Consider the following 21,762-nt stretch of genomic DNA (forward strand, 5'->3'; position numbering starts at 1 on the left):
CAAGGAGAGGAGAGCAAGCGAAGTGACAGGGCAGCTGTGACAGGGCAGCTCCTAAATCTGCTCAGCCAAACAGTTGTGGCAGGTTACAGCTGCTGGAAGAAGAGATGTACAGTAGATAAATCATGGAGGGTCTTCATTTAAACGTTTTGTGTTTTTTTTCATCGCAATGTGTTTCTGGAAACTAAGCATTCCAATGAGGTTTTATGTAGATTTTTCTTTAAGTCTGGTTTTATTTGTAACTGCATCAAATCAAGCTGAAATAAACCATCCTTCAGTTTTTTTTAAAAAGTCTCGTTAGCGTCTTTAGTGGTTTGGGAAAGGGAGGGTTCACTATTAGATGGTGCACAAAGTGGGGGTGATGGCCACATTGTACATAACATGTGAGGAGTCTGGAAAAACCCATTCCCCTGAGATGTATGAGAAGCACTGCACTAGTCACCACATATGCCATAAGTCAATGCACTTACAATACTGATTCAGGAATGAGAAGTCGCGTACAAATATATTCATCGTAAAGAGTCCATCACTTGGTACAGACTCTACCCTGAGTTCTGCAAAGATCATCTGGAAGATGCTAGCTTACATGCAAAGTCTTTGAGGCTAGCCATGGAAGCCAGCTGAGGGAGAGAAGTAGAAAAACCATCGCCAGGATCATTGAAGCAGGGGAGAGTGAGAACAGAAGCCTGAAAGTAGCAGGCAGCAGCTACCAAAAGGCTTAAAAGCTGTCTGTAGGTAAGACCAGACTTCTCAACTACTGATAGTATGTCTTGCTTTTGTCATGTAGCTGGTAGTGAGTTATGTAGCCCAGTAATGATGTAACATTTTTCAACAAGTATCAAGTTTTTATTATGACTTACACCAATGTTGACTGGTAATATTGGCCTCCTAAATGTGCATAGAGGCCCTACAACATATTGCATGCTGTGAACAGAAATTACATTTCTTTTGAAAGATTACATTTTACTTATTTGGATTTTCTGCTTTCTAGGAAACTCCACACATGGTCTCGAAAACCTGACTTCATTTCAGTGACAATGGCTCAATCAGGTACAAACATGAGAAAAAAATCACAATTTCAAAGTTTTTATTCTTTATTTAACTTGATTCTGTTTTCACAGGTTTGCCGAACATCATACTGGTGCTGAAGACTAACTTTTTTTTAAACTGAAGACTGCTGTGCAGTGTCTTACTTTTTTTAATAAAGTATTTTTTTATAAAGTACTCTGGTGTGGTTTCAGTCAACTGTAAGAGCATGACTTGTCCATTGATGCATGTATGGCTAGTTTTACATGTGAGGGTTAAGTCATAACCACATTAAATATGGAACTGCCAGCATGTTGATATACTTTCAGTTGGCGGTATACCTTCTGTAAGAGTATTAAATAATAGACTATCCCCCAAGTCTTCAGCATTGCTCTCTCTTCTGCATACTTGTGTGAGGTACCAAATAAACTTTACCATCTGGTGTCTGCTGTAGAGAGTATTCATCTATTGAGTATGGTTGTCCATCTTCGTCTCTTAAGTGAGAAAATACTTCTGAATAGAGGTCTGTAAGGCGACATTTAATAAAAGTCAAGCTGCGCTTGAACTCGATCCTTTCCTTTGCCAGGTGCTCTCTTTGGGCCTGCAGCTGGTTTAGTTCTCTTTCAAGGTGAATTATGCTCTCAAGCTTCCTTTTCCTGCAGTTCTGAGCTGCCACCTTGTTCTTCCCTCTCCGCCTTATGTCCCTGACCAGTGCTAGTTGAGTATCTGTCAGAGTATAATGTGTCAGAAGCTCATTGAAGTCATCCACAGGTAGATTGATAATCTTATCCATGGGGAAGGGGATCTTCAAAGCCATGGCTCGCCGCTCATCTCTGCTCAGTGGAGCAGGAGTGGACATGCTTCCTTCTGGTTTTGTGTACATGTTATGCTGTGAGCTCCCTCTGGTGGACAGTCCAGAATCACTGTACAGGTTGCTTAGAGCAGTGCTCTGACCTTGCTGCTTCACTGACCAAGGAGTCGGTACATTGGGTTGAGTATGAGAGAAAGTGGGTTGGGGTGAAAAATAAGATGGATGTGCACCTGAGTGTAAATATGAGTGAGATTGATTCTGGTAGTCCATTGAGTAAGGGATGTGTGCTCCTCGAGCATGGTCAGTCATGCTGTCTGGTTCACCGTCACTATATGTCATACCTATGTCTACACTCTGGTAACTTGGTGCACCACCAACAGGATTATCTGGGGAGGCCAGAGGTGGACTAGAACCCAGAGACAGACCGGAGTCAGACTCCAGATCATCAGCTGAGCGAACGTGCAAATTTTGTCCATGTGTAGTCCACAGCATGTGCCGATTTAGACCCTGAGAGAGACAAGCGTTGGCCCTCCTGTGCCCTTGACTGGTGCCTGACATGTTCATCTGTTCCCTTGGAGCCATGAGTGAGGGCTGTGTGTGAGAAGAGACGGGGAGCATTCTTTGATTGAGCTGAGATTCAGAGTGTCTGTACATTGCCTCTGCATTGCTGCCTAGACGATGACAGACTGGCACCTCTTCAGAGTAACATCCGTCATAGGTCTCAGCAGTGCTTAGCTCAAAGGCAGCAGCAGGAGGAGGCTCAGAATGGGACTGAGTTATCCCATATCCTCCCACAGGGACCATGGGCTCCATGCTTTGGTACTGTGGCGTTTCATAGGAGCCTTCACCGGGGACTTCAAACTACAGTAAGAAAAGGGGCATACCCAGTTATGATTGACAGGCACTTTTATACACATCAACAGCAATCAAATGATTGAAAACAACTACTAAATTTCCAAGACCTCTGTGTTAATTAGTGGAACAGTGTCTTTTTCTCAAATTATCTGGTTCACTATAGAACACAGTTTGCCCCCACTTCAGCCTGCCACCCATAGCCTATGAAGGGCTCTCATAGATGTGATCGAGTTTCACCTGGAAACAGATGGCTATTGTGCGGTGCAGGGGGCCGCTAGCAACATACAGCACTTGCCCCCTCTCACAATCTCTTCATCCTGCTATCACTCAAACGGACCATTGTTGCCTTACTCAGCTGAGTGTGTATTAGCTTTTCAACAGTTAGCATCAGATGAAAATATATAAAAATATGTATCTAATCTTCTGGAATGAAACAAACATTCTGTTCAGTAATTTTAAATTACTTTTTCTTTGTGAACTGCATTTTAAGTGTTGAACTTCATACTTTCAACATGAAACTAAGAATAACTAATTCAAATTAATTGACAAGATATATTCATGTTTGCTGATAAAAAATACTATTATATTATTGTTATTTTTATAAAGTGTCCTCATATGCAAGTTAAGCATTGTTAAAATAAAAATAAAAAGACAACCTGCACCTCAATGATGATGCAGCATGGGGTATTAGGATAACATACAGTAATTGTCATATCTGGGATAAGACTTATGACATATAGTAAAATATTGCAATAAAAAGACTTAGAGAGTTACCTGCAGCTCTGTGATGGCCATCAGCTCCTGCCAAGCCACATCCATCTCTGTGTCCTGAGGGGCTCCATGAGATCTGGCTCCAGGGAAATTAGTGGACATGGACACTCCCCCACACAACTTGCCTGGAGTGGCTAATACCTTGTAACAGAAAAGAAAAAAGACTGCTGATAAAAACATAATTCACAATGTATGTGTATTTTAGGCTTGATTATGTGTCTGTGACAGACCTACTTACCTCACAGGTTCTCCTCAGTGGGAGAACATAGTTGGCCGTTGAACACATTCAGGACAGGCTCTTGCTGCAAAAGGTCAACCTGGTGGTGACACAGAGCAGCGCGTTATCACCTACCTTGCTCTGACACAGCAGAAAGAAGAAAAAAAAAAGCACATTCACTCGGGCTAGACATCTGCAAACCGCTAAGTCACACCGTGCTTTCAAACACGTTTCTAATACATACAGTGTGTTACATATCCGCAGACCTGTCTGTGCTAAATGACTGTTTGGCTGTTCTGTGGATTCTTTTGGAACATATGAAGAGTTCAGTTCAGTTGAGTAGACTCCTCCCATCAGCTGTCCCAGGGTGCAGCTATGCCAACCCCTGATAAGACAATCTGCGGGAAAACAGCGTGCTCTTCAAGACAGACTGAGGCCTGATGCTGCTTTGGAAAATGTGGTGTATGGCTTACATGTTGGTAGTAATCTTCAGCCTTTTTTGGCTAAGCTCTGACATAAGCCATTATATTAACATTTTAGCATCTACAACTTGTATTTCAGAATTTTTCAGTAAAAGTCTCGCAACTATGGAACACCTTACCACCTGCATCAGAATTTAAAGTTTTCCAATACACAAATGAAATCACATGAAGATGTGAACACTGAATAAGTTTTGAACTGATCCTCCTATCACACACATATACGCCTATACATCCTGTACATCTATACTTATATTCACACTCGCACCCATATGTCAGTGCATACGTACAGTACATACATATATAGACATACACATACACACATAAACACATTATCTGTTTTTAATACTCTGAATATGCTTCTTTAGATGCTTTAATTTAAAAAGCCTAACCAAGGATGGGGCTACAGATTAGCTTAGACGCCCTTTACCCAATACATCTGTTGCATTGCTGCCCTTTATATAACAATTTTTTGTATCAGTGTTGCCCCTGTTAAATAAACTAATAAATTAATTTAAGTAATAGTCTTTCTTGTACACCTTGCTGTGTGGGTCACTTAAAATGAATCTTTTCTGTGGGGTAGAATTAAGATTTTATTCTATTCACCTTTACAGTGGAAAGGTCACTTTAAATTGCATATGTCCTTCAAAATACCTAATGTTGATTCAAAAAATATTTATGAAAGGAGTCTTCCGATCAATACAGTAATGTGATGAAGTGGCAACCTGAGGCTGCTCCACTGATAATAATACAGAAACCACTTTGTAATTATGACGATGATCCAAAGTCAGAAATTAAATTAAAAAGTTTAAAAAATGATCAAAGTGAGGCTAATTGGAGTGGAATATAAAGCAACAGGCTGTGCCACACTCAGGTGTCACTGATAATAGTGTTGGTTCAAAGAGTTTAGCCTCTGAAGAGACTTTAATGGTCTGCAGCAATTAAACTGTCTTAGATCTTAAAAAATATATGTATAATATGTTTGCAAAATGTGGTATATTTCAGCACAATACATGTATTTTTCAAGTCATTTTTTCTACTTAGTAACAGTGTAATCCACAAACAGGATAATCCTTACCAAATATGTTTTTTTATTTTTATATTTTAACTAGGCATATCATTTCCTCTTACTGACCTTCAGAACAAACTGTATGCATTAAATTATTGATTGATTTTATGTCAGTGGGACCGGTTTGTGTATGGTGATTTGCTATCATCTGCGATGTGTGAATTTAATGTAATGTTTAACGATTACATCCTGCTATAACCGGTGTTGTGGTAAGTTTCTAAGGCTGTTTCCTTTACTGTAAGGAATCATAATTCACTGTCAACACTCAAAACTCTATTCACTGGTTCAGTCCGTAAAATAAATAGTCAAATTAAGTCAGCAAGATAACATTTCTAATAAAATTTAAATTTCTGGAAATATATTTCTTAACATACAATGAAAATGTGTTATTACTTTACCTGTATTTTTTACAACTATATATGTGTATATATGTATGTCTATATACAACCTCTCAACATATTTAAATAATAAGCAATAGAAAAGGAAAGATTTGACAAATCATTTGAAGAAAGATATAAAGGAACATACCTGTGCAACATTCTCTGCTTCTTCAACAGGTGATAAGTAAAAAAAAAAGTTTCAGATGTTATGCTCAACCCTGGTGGTAAGAAGAAAAAAAAAATGAGTAAAACGAGATTCTGTTCTTTTTCACATATGTTGAGCTGTCTGCTTACTTTCAACAAAACAATAAGTAAAACGCGTGAGGCCTCTTGCCCTATCTCTTATTCAACTGTCTGTCTCTCTCTGTTCAGCTACACATACAGCCACCGGCATAAATGGGATGGCTCTGTGCAGACAAACACAATCTTCCTGTAAAGCACCCACACCACATTTTTTTGCACTCTTGTATCCTTAATAGCACACTTGCACCCCAACCTCCAAATTTCCCTTTTGCCCACACGACAAACCACAAACCAACAGTTTGGCATGCACCACGACAATCATTCTGTCAGTCCACATTGGAGTAGGTAGATGTTTACAAATTAGACACAAACAAGAATCCTGTAAGTAACTTTGATTCTAATCATGTCATTTCAATAAACATAAAACGACCAGATTAAACAACAAAAAGTGAATGAAAACTAGCCGGATGGTTGTCTCTGTCCTGGCCAAACCGTACAAGAACTGCGTCCTTTCCCGAAAGGTATGAGGAGTGTGATGTGGAGCACCTGGAGTCTGAGCCGGCATTGCAGTGAGGGCCCTGTTTAAGCAGGGGTGGGTTGGAGGCAGGATTGAGACTTAGTTTAGTAGAGCTGGAATGTACACCCTCCGACAGGTAAGAAAGACCACATTGTTCCTCTATCTGGCAGAGCAACCGCCAAGGGAGAGAGAGGAGCAGGGGGAGAATGGAGGGGAGCGTGTCTTACATAGCAAGTGACCATTAAAATCCCTCACAAAAAATCCCCTCATGATCTGAAGCACTGTGAGCAGTGAATTCACAAAGGCTATGTGTTATGTAGAACTGCCCCATTGTGTAACAGTGTTCACACAATTACTGATAGTAGAGATGTTGCGTATTTATTGTTTCATGGAGCAATGCATAGTTATAGGCAACAGGCTGTCAGTGTGTCGGTCATGATTTTGGAAGTATTCTGCAACACATAAAATATTCAAGACCTTTTATGCTCTCAAAGATCCCCTACTTTGTACACTGTCTGCAACACAGTGAATAGATTTCATTTTTAAAAGCATTTGTTGCTGATAACAGAAATCACTTGATGGACATACTGAAATACATGTGAGTTAACTCAGCTTTTGTTATAATAATACAGTATACTTGTATGCATTTAAAATAATCCCTTGCAAAGTTTTTGTAAAATAAGCAGATGTGAGTGCATTTTTGTAGAATTTCCTGCATATAAGGAATAATAAAACATAAAACAGCTGCATCATGCAACAAATTTAAAAAACATTTAAAAAATTAACATGTAACTACACAGAACTTCTCTTTCTCAGAAATGCAAAGCCAAAAACAGATGTCACAGTCATTCCTGCTAGAACTCCTTTTTTTGGAAACTTTTGCAAAATAATTAGAGTGTAAACAAATCTCCGATAGACTGCACACACGTATGCTCAAACTGCTACAAATATTTTAAATTTAGTACAAATATACACAAACTATATATATACACATAACACGTGATAAGTTGAATAACCTTTGTTCAGCTTATTCTGATTCTTGTGAGAGAAACAAGTGATAAAATTTATGAAAAGATAATAGAGAAACAAAATATAAAGAGGGACTGACAATCTTTATAAAACATTCTTGATTTACAGCAGCATTACACTTAACATTAAAAAGATAAGTTAATTTTTTTGTCCTTTTTAGACCCTTACAGTACTAATTCAAATAAATACTTGTATTTTTAATTGTCCAAGAACACACAGGGTGTAAGGAGAAATAAGTTTGGGGTAATTCATGTAAACTTTTGTTCTGAATACTGACCTGAAGCTTGACTTTTTTATTGTGAAATAAATATAGATTTTAAGGCCAGTAATACACCGAAATTGAGTTAAGACTTTCAGTAACTGTAGATTCAAAAAGCATGAGAACATGGAAGGTTTTGTCTGGCCCATTACAATATCACATCCCACTGAGACATAAATCTCAATGTTTTCTCTGTCATTGTTCTAAGATGGAAAAAGTAGGTGGCTGACAGAGTCAAGAAAGGTGAATGTCTACCAGGAATCAAAGAAGGGACTTCCCAACCCAAGTTCCTAGCACCCAGCCCCTGACTCAACCACTGCCATAGCATGCCAAAGATCACCCTGTTATTACTGCGACCACAGTGGTTTAGAATCTGGACACAGTTCCCAGGTCAACGCCCACGTTCCCTGTTTGTGTTTGTTTGCTTCAATTAGTCTTTGACATCTCTGCTTTCCAGCTTGCCTGAACCTCTCAGGGGCTGTCAGCCTTTTCTTATTGTGCACCTCAGAGCTACGAAAAATAGGCCGGACACGTTTGCTGGGAACCGCCCACAGTTGACTCATTAAGGCTTAAATTTTCTTAATCACCATTGGATGTATGTATACTAGGGTGGGTTAAATATAATGTGGGATTAATGGTTAACATGTTTCTCCTTTTGTTGTTTCCCACCTTCTCTATTTTTCCTGGCGTTTCCATGGCATTTTATACGTTCATTAAAGATGGAGGAATGTGGCATCTTGGGTTTTGTTTTAACATCCAGAAAGCTGTATCAGACATGAGTGGAAAAACCACCTAACTACTAAACAAAATGAATGTGTGTCTTGGGTTGTGGTATCAAAAAGGGGATATCTTTAGAGTCAGCTTCTGGGAAAGGAAACAAAATAGAGAGGGCAGACAGAGTATTACATGTATTCTTAAATTGATTAAATAACTAGTTGTAATGTTGATCTGAAATGTTAAAAATGAGAAATGTTATTTGTTTTACCATTCGGAATATTTAACTTCAATAAAAACAACGCTGCAAATAAAGGGGACATAAAATTACAGTACACAGTACAGTACAACCGTTCAATGTGGTAATATGACGACTGGTGCTCAACTGTAAAGGGTTTGTGAATTTGACCCCCTTATGTGTGCTACTTTGGCTGATATCCAATTTGACATATTGACCTTATCATATTGTGGACAATATTAACATCTTTTTCGAACGAGCAGGATGGAAAATGATCTTTATTGCACGCAGTCCTCCTCAGAACAACTGTAGATGTAGATATGAGATTCAGACATAACCTTTCCATTGTTGTTCCTTAAAACGTCTTTCATGATGGTCACACATTATCGCTACCTGAAACCGAGCAAATGAGGAACCTGAACTTGCAGCATCATTCTTCTGAATGTCTCAATCAGGTCTGTGCTTATCTCAAGATGTTTAGATTAAGATAATGTTTTGTAACAGCTGCACTGTATTTCCTAATGATTTTCTGATCTGTTTTTATTTGCCCATTCATTTTTGTATTTTTACATTCACATATTATATAACTGGCAGTGGAATATAGAATTACAAATAAGAAAATTAAACAGAAAAAAGTAACTTAAGGGGCTGCGAAAGTCTTTGTGTGCGTGTGAGTGTATATACACAGGTGATTGTATACATGCGATTAAGCTCATGTGTTCATAACAGTGAATTTCAAGGCTGGTTTGGTCATACACATGCAGAGAGGGAAGGTAAGGAAAGGAGGATGTTGGTTGGCGGAAGCTCTGCTTAATGCTGATAAAACAAACACTTGCTTCTTAGGAAGGGAACTGCTAACTGCTGTGGTTGCTGGCATACGCTGAGGACAGGGGAGCAGCCTGTACAACAACATTACTTCATACACTCTATGTTATTCATTTCTACTTTTTACCTTTGTGTGCAATTGACAGGACTAATAATATATGGTAAATATTTTCTGAACTTGAACAGGAGATATATGAAACATCTTAAACAGTTTCCTCACATCCTGCTTTGAAGATTTTCTAAAGAGGTCAATTTATGCTTCATTCATGGTTTATTCAACTATGAAGTGTAGGTGCATACATTTTTATATAACTTATTTAAAATAAATCATTAGCGTGGTTCCATCTTTAAGACAATAAAACCTACGTTTTCTATGTTCATTCATCATACAGTATATGTTTATTCTTCATTCAAGTTTCATTCATCACTAACTCTGCCAGTCATCATCATCGCTGTGATGGTTTAAATATACATGTAAGTATGAGTATATTTGACGTGTCCCATGAGATGGCCTAACAATGACATTTAAGAATCATTTAGCCTTTAACCTTAAGCTACTTCAAGGCAGCATACAGTTTCCTCTCCAGTCAGACTGATTTTGAAATCTTAGTGGCTGAATTGTGTAAACATAGTGCAGTATTGCAACATTTCATGGTTGCCCACAAAGCTGTTATGTATGCATGTCAAAAGAGTTTATATCTTTTTACCATACACTTTGTGCAGTTAAATAATAGCCGTACACCATTTGCTTTCACAACTGTACATATTCCAGTATTATTCGAAACTCAAGCCCAGAAATATCTTACTGTAAGGCCACACAGTGATGTCATGTATGGAGTAAGATAGAGGGAAATCCCCATCAGCCTGGTTTTCCAAATGTTTCCCAGAAGTGGGAACTAGGATAATTGGAGTTGGTTAAATGTAGGAGGATCCTGAAAAAAGATGTTGATGAGTACGAGCAAGCTTTACTGGCTTGTAAATAAGAGACTTACCGTGCAGTCCTATAAAAAACAGCAACCGCCTTAAATTATCAAATTTAGAATGATTCATTATAATAATCTGGTTTAACTCCAGTACGCATGGTACAGATTTGAACTCTAAAATGAACTGAATGAATGATCAATGGTAGGCCTACTGTGATTCAGAAGAAAATGGGGAATTACACCTGAGAATTACATAATATATGGACTTTATGTTTATATTTTATATGCAGCAGGGTTGGGATAGTTGTAATGTCAGGATAGTGCCATAGTAGCAGAAAATAGAATAAAATAAGGTTTGTGAGAGAAATTATCAAGTTGCAACTATCCCCAGTGAAGGGACAAATGTGTTAGAGATTCTGGCGAGGCTTCATAATTAGCCGTATCAGTTCACTTTCAGCATTAACGACATGTATTTCTGTCCACACTCCGCGCCCTGCACTGAACTGCTCTTTGCCCTTTACGTACAACGGAGGGAACTGCGTCAGCCAATAGGAGAAGGCCTCATTTACTGTACGTATGACGTAGCCAGCTGCTACCCTGCTAGCTAGTTTGCTAACAAGAAAGAAGATGGATTCTCCCATACTGGTAATGTTGTCCATGTATTTATTGAAGGCAGTATGCGTCATTTGAGCTTTAATGATCAGTATTCCACAGAATAACATGTTGAGATTTGTTTCTCGAAACTTACCGAAATATGTCAGTTTAGCTGTCGAGTTAACTCGACGTGGGGCTAACTATCGTAAACGGGTTAGCCGTGTTGGCTAACCAACTAGCTGTAGATAAGTGAGCTTCATGTGTATGTGTTTGTTGGTGATGTGGAAGTGTCATGTCTTCCTCCTGACTTGGCGATCAAACAATGATTCAAAATACTACATTTGGTGACTGTGGTCGCATTGCGTTTGTTTCATTAGTCCCATGTTACTGCCTCCACCGCCGATCTGTGTGGAGTTTATCACCAGTTCATATTCGAAGAGTGACTTCGAGATATGTTTGAACATTTCAGCCAGTATTATTGAGTTACAATCATCTTCCTTAACAGGAACCATCCTTGTACACCGTGAAAGCAGTTCTGATTCTGGACAACGACGGAGACAGGCTTTACGCCAAGGTATGAAAACTATAAAACAGCTGTGAAGCAAAACTAACCCACTTTAGTTAAAAAGCATTTCAGTGTATTCCTCTGTGACATAAACCTCCGTTGTATTAAACACACATAGAAGAACTACAGGGGAGCCAGGGGCAGCTTAGCTCCTGTTAATAAGACATGAGCTCCCCTTCAATCATGAGTTGATGATAAAGTTGATATTTTGGGGGGTCTCTAAAATATTGACAACATGCTATTTTTATAATGCACTAAACATAAGGCTATTATTAATGCACAAGGGTGATCTAATTCACAAATCCCCTAAAATACAGGCAGATTCTTGTGTATAGCGGCGCAATATCATAAACTTCTATCTGAAAGATCAGTAAAAAGCAAAACTTTCTATATCCTACTCAGTGTGCATGCTGAATCACTATTATTCATTGCTCTTCTTTGTAGTCAGCATACTGTCAGTCAGTCAGTCTATTAATTCAGTTCAATCTTTATTGTATTAGCGGGCCAATTCCATAACAGAAGTGTTATCTATCTCAGCGACACTTTGCAAATAGGGGAGCCCAGGAAGCAGACCTAGAACCCTTTTAACAATTACAGAGACCCAACCTTACCACCATGAGCAAAGCACTTGGCGCGGGGGCAAGGAAAAAAAAATCAGTCACCCACTCATAAGAAAAAGTGAGCTCCCCAAAAGCCGTGGTATAGTTCTCACACTGATCAGTGACATGCTCCCTCATAACCATTAACATGGGCACTGAAGTTTTATTTGAGTCAATTCCACGTACATTGTCCCAATGCTGTAAATACTCACTAGTGCACCAAATTAATGACTGAAAATAGTCCCCAATAAATCCAGATTGAGTAACATGTTCTTTTTTTAAAGTTGTTTTTTTTTGGCCTTTTATTGGTTTTATTAGATAGTGATAGCTGTAGATAGGGGGGTGGAAAGTATTTGACAAAAAAAAGGAATATTGCCGTCTTATTCTTTAATACAAATTCAAACTAGTTACAAAATGTGCATCAATATATAATAACATCTTTGCTTTCAATTACAGTATTATGATGATACATACCCGACAGTGAAGGAGCAGAAGGCATTTGAGAAGAACATATTCAACAAAACACACAGGACAGACAGTAAGATCGGTTTAACCATATTAAAGACAGTCTCTCTTCCTGCCTCAGTACACGTCTAATAACATGCATTGTTACTTTTTGTGTGTCCTCTTTAGGTGAGATAGCGTTACTTGAGGGCCTCACTGTTGTCTACAAGAGCAACATAGACCTCTTCTTTTATGTGATTGGAAGTTCCCATGAAAATGAGGTAAGCCGAATTTGAGAATATTATAATGAAATATTATTAAATAAGAGTTGTAACCAAACTATTGAGCACTGAGCAAAGTCACACAAACATAAATCTACCGTAAGTGTTTCCATCCTGTCTCTTAACAACTGAGGTGATGTTTTGAGATAGGAGATCAAACAGTAACTTTAGACCATTGATGTTTTCCCTAGTGTAATATAATATTCCTAAAGAGTAAAACACTCACAGGCATGAGCATTGTCTTATAATAAAATCTTAAATTTACACAGTCCGTTCTGTAGGTTGAATTTTGCAGTCATTTAATCTCACCAATTTTCACCAACTACAACTTGGTGTCAAAATGTATTGTGTGGCATATGATTTAGCATTTTCATTGTAACCTATTTATAGTTTAAGCACCGTCACACGGTACTTCTACGTATGTGATTTGTGGTGGTGTTTTTTATTTAAAAATGTTTGCTAGTCTTTTTCAATTCTGGGTGACATTTATGACAAAAATGTTCAGATCACAAATAAAGAATGGACCTCGCATACAGATAATAAAACAATAGAATTACCTATTTTAAATTGATTTTAAGATTTTTTTATTTAGCTTTGACTTAACTAGCAAATTTATTCTCTTGTTTTATATCCAATAGTGTTGCCTTTTGACTTGGGATTATTTGTTCAGTATTGTGTATCAGTATTTATGCTGCTATAGAATGTAAATGTGAACTAATTTGTCTACATTGGATTTTTATATTTTACAAAAATGTAATATTTATTTTGTAATTAAAGTAACTTCATCCATTGTAACATGGAACGTTATTTGTACACATTTATATGTCTGTTATTTATAACCAAACAATAACTGAACCCGGACAGACCGTTTTGTGTAGGTAGGAAATAGAAGAAATGATGTGCCTTGAGGTCCAAAGAAAGTGATTACACACATGATATTTCTTGAGTGATTTTTTTCCAGATGACAGTAAAACAACGTGGGCTCGTTAGAACAGATTCTAATATATTCCTTTATTCTCCTCAGCTTATGCTTATGGCTGTTCTAAATTGCCTTTTTGATTCGCTCAGTCAGATGTTGAGGTACGTTCTGGCAGCTGTTCATTCTACAAAGCTTCAATAAAACTTTTTCTACAAATCCTTTCTAATGTCTAATGAAAGTTAAGCTTGACTTTTTTTTTATTCTGTAGAAAAAATGTTGAGAGGAGGGCTTTGTTAGAGAATATGGAGGGGCTCTTCCTGGCTGTGGATGAAATTGTAGATGGGGGGTAAGTAAGAATTGAGCGGCTTAAAACATCTCTTGTTAAAGTGACTGCAATGTCAGTGCAGCGTTCTGTCCCTGGGATTACTGATTACGTCTCTTTGCTGCCTCCTGCAGGGTGATCCTGGAGAGTGACCCGCAGCAAGTTGTGCACCGTGTGGCTCTCAGAGTAAGCTCCTCTCCTCCCTGAAATATCCCACATATTTTGATGTTGGTTGTGTCAGCTGTAAATGTAACTTCATTGTTCCTGCAGGGGGATGATGTGCCTTTGACAGAGCAGACAGTCACCCAGGTGAGAAAAACATTCCTTGCTCCTCTCTCTGCTATAAAGTTTAAAAGCTCCATTAGTTTATTGACTGTTAAAACTCATTACTACAGAACCTGTGAATACAAGGGCATTGTTATAGCATCGTTCTCCTCTAGTCCTACTTTGTCACTCGCCTCTAGGTTGTCATATATTGCATTGTCTTCTATGCATGACAGTGTACATGATTACTAATTATTCTGTGGTGAGGTAGTAGGTAGCCAACGGTGGTTCCTGTCTTTTAGTTCTTACATGAGTCTGCCTGTGTGTGAGCTCCTCTTGATTAATGTTGTCATTTAAGAGGCCTGAGACTGGCTACCGCCATCCCTCCTCTGGCCGTGATTAATGGCTGTCCCCAATCCCCTTACTTTATGGTTATGATTCGGCTTTCATTCAATGAATTAAGATGATTAATTAGATCTTGCATATTTCTCTTCATTTACATTACACGTTCGCTCGTCTTTGTTCTGTTTTTTAACAGTTATGTGTAACTTTTTACCATTCTTCCGTCTAACCCACTCAATAAGATGCCTCTTGCATTTTATTTTGTTGTGTTAAATACTTTTTCTTTAAGGGTTTAACTCACACTGTTCATAAACTGGCAAGTACAGCTGAACGTTTGTTGTTGGAGTGATCTGCTTGGTCAAACCTAGTTTTCTTCCTCAGGTTCTTCAGTCGGCCAAAGAACAGATCAAGTGGTCTCTTCTACGATAGAGTCACTCCTGCACCCGTCTACCAGTGAGCCGCTGTTCAGCCCAGTCTTCATGGCACTGATCCACACACTCCTTTTCCTCTGATTTCCACTCTTTCAATCAAAGCTGTGAGGAGTACCACTGGCTGATCCAGTCACACTCCCAGGACTACTGCTCGACAGAGTTTCATTTTCCATTTTTTTTCTTTATTCTTTGCACAGGCTTGCATTGTATGACATAATCAACATGAGAATAAGATGTGGTGTACATTCCGTCGTTTGTTTTTTCATTACAGAAGCTGGATGTTTAATGAACCAATGTATCGTCTATAAAACAATGACAAACCTCATCATAGCCTGTGGCAACATTCCATGTGTCCCCTTGAACTTTAACCTGTTTGACAGCAAATGTCTCCTTTAGATTACTGTACAAAGTATTGAGGCACCAGCTCTATCATTTACTTTACATGAATATTGTGATTTAAAAAGTGTTCAACTAATACTGTAGTCGCACCCGTGATCGCAGAGGTATGTCTGAATACATTTGGTCTGGGGATCTTCCATCATCTGATACTTTTAATAAATGTTTGTTGACACTGGCATCTGAACAGCTGTGATATGTCTAACACTACCTGCTGCATGTTGAACATTGCATTCATAGTTTATTAGAATGTCACCCAGAGTGTAATAGCGTGTACTGCAGAGTCAGTCATACTAATTATATCTGCAAATTTAGCTGGCTTTTAAGAGTTGCTTCCTTATTGCAGAGCTGCCACGCTGTGCACTCTTTGTTCTTCGAGACATCAGCAAGAGCCAGAGACACTAGAGCAAGGGCTCCATCTCCTGGAGTATGCAGCAAAGTGCGAGGCTGAGGTACATACAGATACAACTGTAGAAAAGGGTGGAGACTCATTCATGCAGCTATGATCAGGAGCTCAGGCAGTACTGTGTTACTGTGACATGCGGATAAGTTTTATGGAGTCATACTTGATTCATTCCTACTCTGTGGAGAGCCACTGTGTGCAGCATGAATTGTGTGCCTCAATGTGTGCACCGCCACCGTCACACACTAACCGCATACACTCATTTTAATGCAAATGAAGGGTACACTCCGGAGAGAAATGGATGTGAGAATCGGCACTAGATCATGTTGGTACCTGATGCATATTGCAGGAGAAGAAATGATCTATCTGCATTATTTCAGCTAACCCCATATGTTCTCATGCTGATCACATGAAGGTATTTTTCACTAGCAGAGATTTGTGTTGTGTTATAAACAGATCCAACCATGCCTAATTTGAACCACGTTAGGCAGCAGGTCTTGTTAGAGCTCATGTGTCCTCCCACCTTGCCCTTACAATCAGAGACCTACTGTACTTGGCCTGCTGTGACATGTCTGTTGGCCCGAGTTGAAAGTAATTAAGCTACTGTTGGTAGTCTTTTTCACAAATTGTCATATATAATCAGCGTGCCAAATATTCTTTTCAGATACTGTCTCGTATCTATGTCAAAATAAGTCGTTTGGCCTAGACATCAAAGTGAGAACCAGCTAAGTGAATGCTCTTGATGTAGATATTTCTGTGGCCTGAAGCAAGTTTGTGGAAAGGGTCACACACGTAAGTGATAATGTTGGAATGCAGAAAGTAAATTAGAGCATTTCACTCTTGATTTGCCCGACGGGAAATTTTAAACCTTTCCCACTGTCAAATAATCAGTTAATCTTGTGGTTATTCCACCCATGGTCTAATTATGTATCTTTGATGGGAGCTGCTTCTGTCAATCACAACCATGCAGGATAGAAAACCGCACAAAGAAAGTCATGCAGTCATGGTATTCTGGGGCACTTAAAATAATACCGCAATTTAATCAATCTTGTGCAAATACCTGTATTATGTGCTTTGTGGAGCATATCTGTTATAAGGAAAAATAAACAGTTTTTTTTGAGAACTTCACTGATTTCAGTTACTTTAGTTATTGGGAGAAAGAAAAAATATATATATATTTCTAGGTCAAAAAATAAATATGTAAATGCATAAAACAATCTCTGCATGTTATGTATCAATCACAGTTAACTGCTGGCAGACAGCAGCTGATACAAAAGGCAACATTGTGTGTGTGTCGCCTGGATGAATGCATGTGTGTTGATGTTTTCACATAACAGAGAGGAGTGCAGTCAGTGAAACTGTTATTGGCTTTGACCTGTGGTCCTATTGTCTTGGCTTTGCTCCAGTTTGATTCAGCCCTTCAATCTGTGGCTCTTTATGGCTGCAGAGATAGCATGAATGGAGTCCATGTTGGTGCTACTTGCTTAGCGTTTAACTTGAAAAAGAGTGGTAAGAAAAGAAAAGGTAATCATTATAAATGGACTCCGTTATCGCACCAGTTTGCGGTTATCGCACCAGTTTGCTGGTATAATGAGGACAGCTTCTGCCTCAGTGTGTGGCTTCAGTGAGTGGAGGAAACATGAAGGTTAAAGAGGACGAGGTTAGCAGAAGCAGACAGCAGTAAATGTGATTAGATGAGATCCCAGCGAGGGCACGGCAGGAATAAGAAAGGGTTAAAACGGATCCCACCCAAGGTGCCTGTCCAGACCCTCACTTTTCATCTAGATAGCCCTGCAGCACCATTGGGGGCGCAGTGACTTGCTTTCATCCGCTAATTACAGTTGCACCATCATAAAAAACCAGCGAGGTAATTTATATTAATTATACAGGCATGAGTATAACAGTTTGAAACGCCATGGCTTGACATGCTGTACATAACATGCAGTAAAATTGTCAGAGACGTGTGGGCTAGTGCCTTGTAATTGATCGATGCATACAGTGAAAGAGTCGCTCTCTTTCTCTTGTGTGTGTGTGAGTGGACTGTGTGAATTAGAGTCAATAAATTATCATCATCTGTAAGCTTACAGAGTCTTTATGTCATAGTCAATGGGCCTGAGTACCCATCCAATGGCTCGCCCTGCTAAAGAGAAACAACACTGGGGAAAACAATGACAGCATGTTGGATCCAATACAGTAAACATATTAAAGGAAGTGCCATTATATTGTCTGAGCAGGACAAAGGCCAAGACCCACATGATGTTTAATGACCCAGTGTATTAAAATTAACAAGGCTATTTTACCTCTACTGCTTTCACATTTCCACCCAGTAGATAATTCTAAGACTCAACGTAATGATCTTAATTTGGAAAAAACGACCTAATTCGAAGTGGAAATCAGCCCGTCCATTTTTTATTGTTAAGCTGCGTTCACTCAGATTTTAACTAATCATATCTGCAGAATCACTGTAAACATAGCATTTGGAAATAGGTCATTAAAGGCTGCTCAAAGCGTGTGTGGTTGTGTGTGAGTGTGTGCATGTGCGCATGCAGAGAGGAAGAGGTATGGGCCCAGGCCTGCTCCCTCTGCTTCAGCAGCATCTCTGCAGCCTGACGTGGTTTATGGCCCCAGTTGCCCTCTCTGGGTCTGTTTATGGATTCCCATAGAACAGAGAATCATGGCCACTCCAGGAAAAGCCAGCCAAAAACAACACCTCCAGCACTGCACTCTTGCCTGCCTTTGCCATAACTCAACACGTTGTTTATGTTTCTGAAGGAAAAAAAAGTATTCATAGTAATGACATAAGATGACTGTAAATTCTGATGCTAATGTTTAATTTTTTTCTGTTGATGTAAGATAAAAATGTCACCACAAATGTGGCTGGTTTATTGGATGTCGTTACAGGTTGGTGAAAAAATTGTGGGCTTTGTTAAGAGAAAGGTTTTTTCTTTGGGTTGGAATAGCATTGCCTTTGCAGGACCAGTTATTTTATGATACATGTAAGATTTATTACATGAAAATGTTCAACTTTGATAGGATAATGAAAGTGCACCACCAAGGGCATTGTTAATCGAGGAAATATTCTACCTGATGTGTTTTCCCTCTGCTGTTTTCCCCACAGTTTCCTTATGCCAGTGAAGTGCATTAGTCTTTACTGAAAGCATGCTTCCAAAGAGTGATAGTGGAAGCACTCTGGATGTGAAAATACTCTCTGGTCAAACAAAGCTGGTACTGGTTGGATGCAGCAGGACCATGTTGTGTTTCCTTGTGGTTAGATGGCAAAACAAAATCCTCAAACATAGTTACTCAGGTTTGCTGTGCCGCAGGAGCAACTCCATCATCTTCTGAAGCTGCACAATTGGGGCACATCTGGTTAGTGGATGGGCTTGACTTGGCCCTCCCTTTAATCCAGAGGGTAACGTGTAGCCCGGCGCCTGCCACTGCTCCCGATGGTGCTGTGTCATGTCAGTCAGAGGTTACTGGGTTACTGCTGTTATCAAACAGTCAACACTAAGTTTTGGTCTAGCAATGATGCAGAAGAGCACTAAAGAAGGACCATCAGTCATTTTCACTGTAGACAGTCAACATCAGACACAGCCATGCTGGCCGTAAAGCTTTATGAGTGTTTCTGCTGGTGTTATTCAACTCCCACTGCATCCATCGGGGAAACATATAGTGTGTTTCTTCTTTTTTTCTGGCCACGCTTAGTCTTGTTTTGCTCGAAAAAATTCCCCAGCACGCTCTCCACTGTTTTACTACAGTATGTGAGTATGTATTTTTGTAGCAGTGCCAAAGAATGTAAAGAAAAGCATTTTCTGTTGCATAGCTCTGAACGCTCAGTTTGTTCCCTCCTCCCTCTGTCATCTACTCTTTCTCACTTTCTCCCCTCCCTCCCCGTGGATTCCCCAACCACACCACAACACCGTTAACAGACGCGGGCCTGACAGATTTACTGCCATCGTCTTTCCATTGGCCGCCAGCATGACAGCTAAGATTTAATGCTGCCTTCTCATTGGCCAATACTCGACAGGTTAATTTATGGGTGCACTGTGATTTGATGCCTCCTGCCTTTGAAGTGAGTTACAGCTCTGTCGCTTATAGGACACAGAAACGGTGTCAGGTTGCAATCGTAAAAATCTTATCCCTGAAGGGGGTGGCGCTGGAGTATAATAGTCCTGACGTCATGAGAGAAGAGACCTTCTTGTGAGCACAGAGGAAGAACAGTGAAATGTGTGATAGGAGAAAATGCTAGGTGTCTATCCAAAAATCCTTTGGATAATTTGTTAAATATTCCGTGCACTGCAAAGAGAGAGGAATGCAAAATGAGTGACACTGTGCTCGCCTGCATGCATCCACTCACATCTAACGTCTTGACCCTGATTTGAGGTTTTTCTACCTGTATAGGAATGTCCATTTGTCTTCTTTCTTTTCTCATTCCACAGCTCTTATGATCAGCAAGTTTTTGTCTGACTTCGGGTCAGAAGATGACTCAGTAAATCACCCATATATCGCATAGCTGATCAACAGAAAACTGCCAAAGTCACTTTGGCGTCTGACTACTGCCTCTGCTCACTGCAGCCCCAGCGTTCGTGCAACGCCATCATCTATCTGCAGCCTATCTCTTCATCAGCCTGACAGTCTGTCCTGACAAGATCAAGAAGAGCGAGAATGTGGCCCTGTAACAGCCTTGACCCATGGAAATCTCTAAGGGTAAAAAGCATGGCTGCCCCTGCCCTGTCTATCAACCCCTAGTGGATTCATGCACCGTTTCCCTTGGACATCAAATCCCTCTCTTTACTCTTTCACTTCACACTTGAGGTCGTCTGCTCAAGTGGAAAATTGACGGAATATAAAGAGACAGAGGAAAGCCCTGGACTTGCCTTGTCAAGTGAGATTGCATAATTCCATAAGAGACCTTCTCCTGAACTTGATAACTTGGGGTTACACAGCATGCCCTCTGACAATGTGCCATGTAAGAGAAAGAAAACAGGTTTTACATCTTAAAGAGACATGATCCCTCTGAACTCAGGGGAATGATGGATAGTTTGGCGGTGTGTTAGAAGAGGTTGAGACAAATATACCTTTGTTGAGTTAACCATTTCAATAAGGTCTTTTCTGTAGAGTCATGCTCTATTTGTAAAGTTGTTTGTCTGAAATCACATCCTCAGCAGGGCTTCTTATACCAAATCTGCAGTCTTGAGGTCATGGGAAAAGCTTTCGGGAAAATTGATATTAACACTAGTAAAGAAACTGATATATTTGTTAAGTGTGTTTCTGGTCTATGGAACATAAAGGCTGCGGCTTCCCAGATGAATATGTCTGCCCACAGTGTAGTGAGCATCGAGCACTTGTGAAGGCCAACTATAGACTCTTGTTGTGGCTAGTTGGTTGTTCCCTGGAGAAGCATCTCAGTCCAAACGGGTCCCAACAAGCTGTGGATTAATAGGGTGGCGTAAGGCCAAGGCATGTTAATGTATCTGCCGAGGCTAAACGCACCTCCGTTGGAAAGTGATTTTTACACAGTAGGCAGGGTGCCGGTGTGTCCATCCTGTCAAGGGGAAAGTGGATGACTGTGTGGCTAAATAAATCTCAGCAACAAGGTCCTGCACAACTGAACTTGATGTTTATAAATATATCTGCATACTGCTAGATCCTTAGCAGAGGTGTAGAGCAGGAAGCCCTCACACTCAGCAGCCTCTGGGCCCCCTCCTCTCTCGCTCCTCTCTTTGTGAGAGCTATGTATTAGCATTTTTTAATCGAGGCGGAAGAGTTAGTGATCGTTTTGACCTGTCATATTAGGAAAAGCACAGGTGACACCAGTAACATTAAAGGTGGCTGTCCCAGTAAGCCAT

General features: G+C 39.7%; 3 protein-coding genes across 6 annotated transcripts in view; 2 read left to right on the plus strand and 1 right to left on the minus strand.

The window, feature by feature from the left end:
* The window catches only part of hnrnpa1b (heterogeneous nuclear ribonucleoprotein A1b), a 4,099-nt gene extending 2,878 nt beyond the window's left edge, over positions 1-1,221 (plus strand). For 2 of the 3 annotated variants that reach the window (XM_035656265.1, XM_035656267.1), the window contains exon 12: positions 5-288. The gene's annotated coding sequence lies outside the window, so the exon portion shown is untranslated. Of the gene's footprint in view, positions 1-4; positions 289-988; positions 1,048-1,118 lie in introns of those variants that run through there. The other variant, XR_004796544.1, reaches the window with a different exon arrangement.
* On the minus strand, positions 284-5,940 carry nfe2 (nuclear factor, erythroid 2). 2 transcript variants are annotated; one of them, XM_035656264.1, is made up of 4 exons: positions 5,754-5,940; positions 3,699-3,777; positions 3,464-3,601; positions 284-2,695 (listed from the first exon to the last, which is right to left on the minus strand). In XM_035656264.1, exons 2-4 carry the CDS (start codon positions 3,744-3,746, stop codon positions 1,406-1,408), a joined length of 1,476 nt encoding a protein of 491 aa, XP_035512157.1. In that variant the 5' UTR covers positions 3,747-3,777; positions 5,754-5,940; the 3' UTR covers positions 284-1,405. The 2 variants fall into 2 exon arrangements, with proteins under 2 accessions (XP_035512157.1, XP_035512156.1); XM_035656263.1 differs by lacking the exon at positions 5,754-5,940 and adding an exon at positions 3,922-3,986.
* A 4,958-nt stretch (positions 5,941-10,898) lies between these two features.
* On the plus strand, positions 10,899-15,697 carry copz1 (COPI coat complex subunit zeta 1). The gene is made up of 9 exons (XM_035657353.1): positions 10,899-10,998; positions 11,453-11,521; positions 12,568-12,649; positions 12,745-12,836; positions 13,861-13,916; positions 14,024-14,101; positions 14,212-14,263; positions 14,348-14,386; positions 15,065-15,697. Exons 1-9 carry the CDS (start codon positions 10,981-10,983, stop codon positions 15,110-15,112), a joined length of 534 nt encoding a protein of 177 aa, XP_035513246.1. The 5' UTR covers positions 10,899-10,980; the 3' UTR covers positions 15,113-15,697.
* The last annotated feature ends 6,065 nt before the right edge of the window (positions 15,698-21,762 follow it).

The sequence above is a fragment of the Morone saxatilis genome, unplaced genomic scaffold, assembly GCF_004916995.1.
Source record: "Morone saxatilis isolate NCDOM2014 unplaced genomic scaffold, NCSU_SB_2.0 Contig15, whole genome shotgun sequence".
In the NCBI taxonomy this organism is placed as follows: Eukaryota; Metazoa; Chordata; class Actinopteri; family Moronidae; genus Morone; species Morone saxatilis.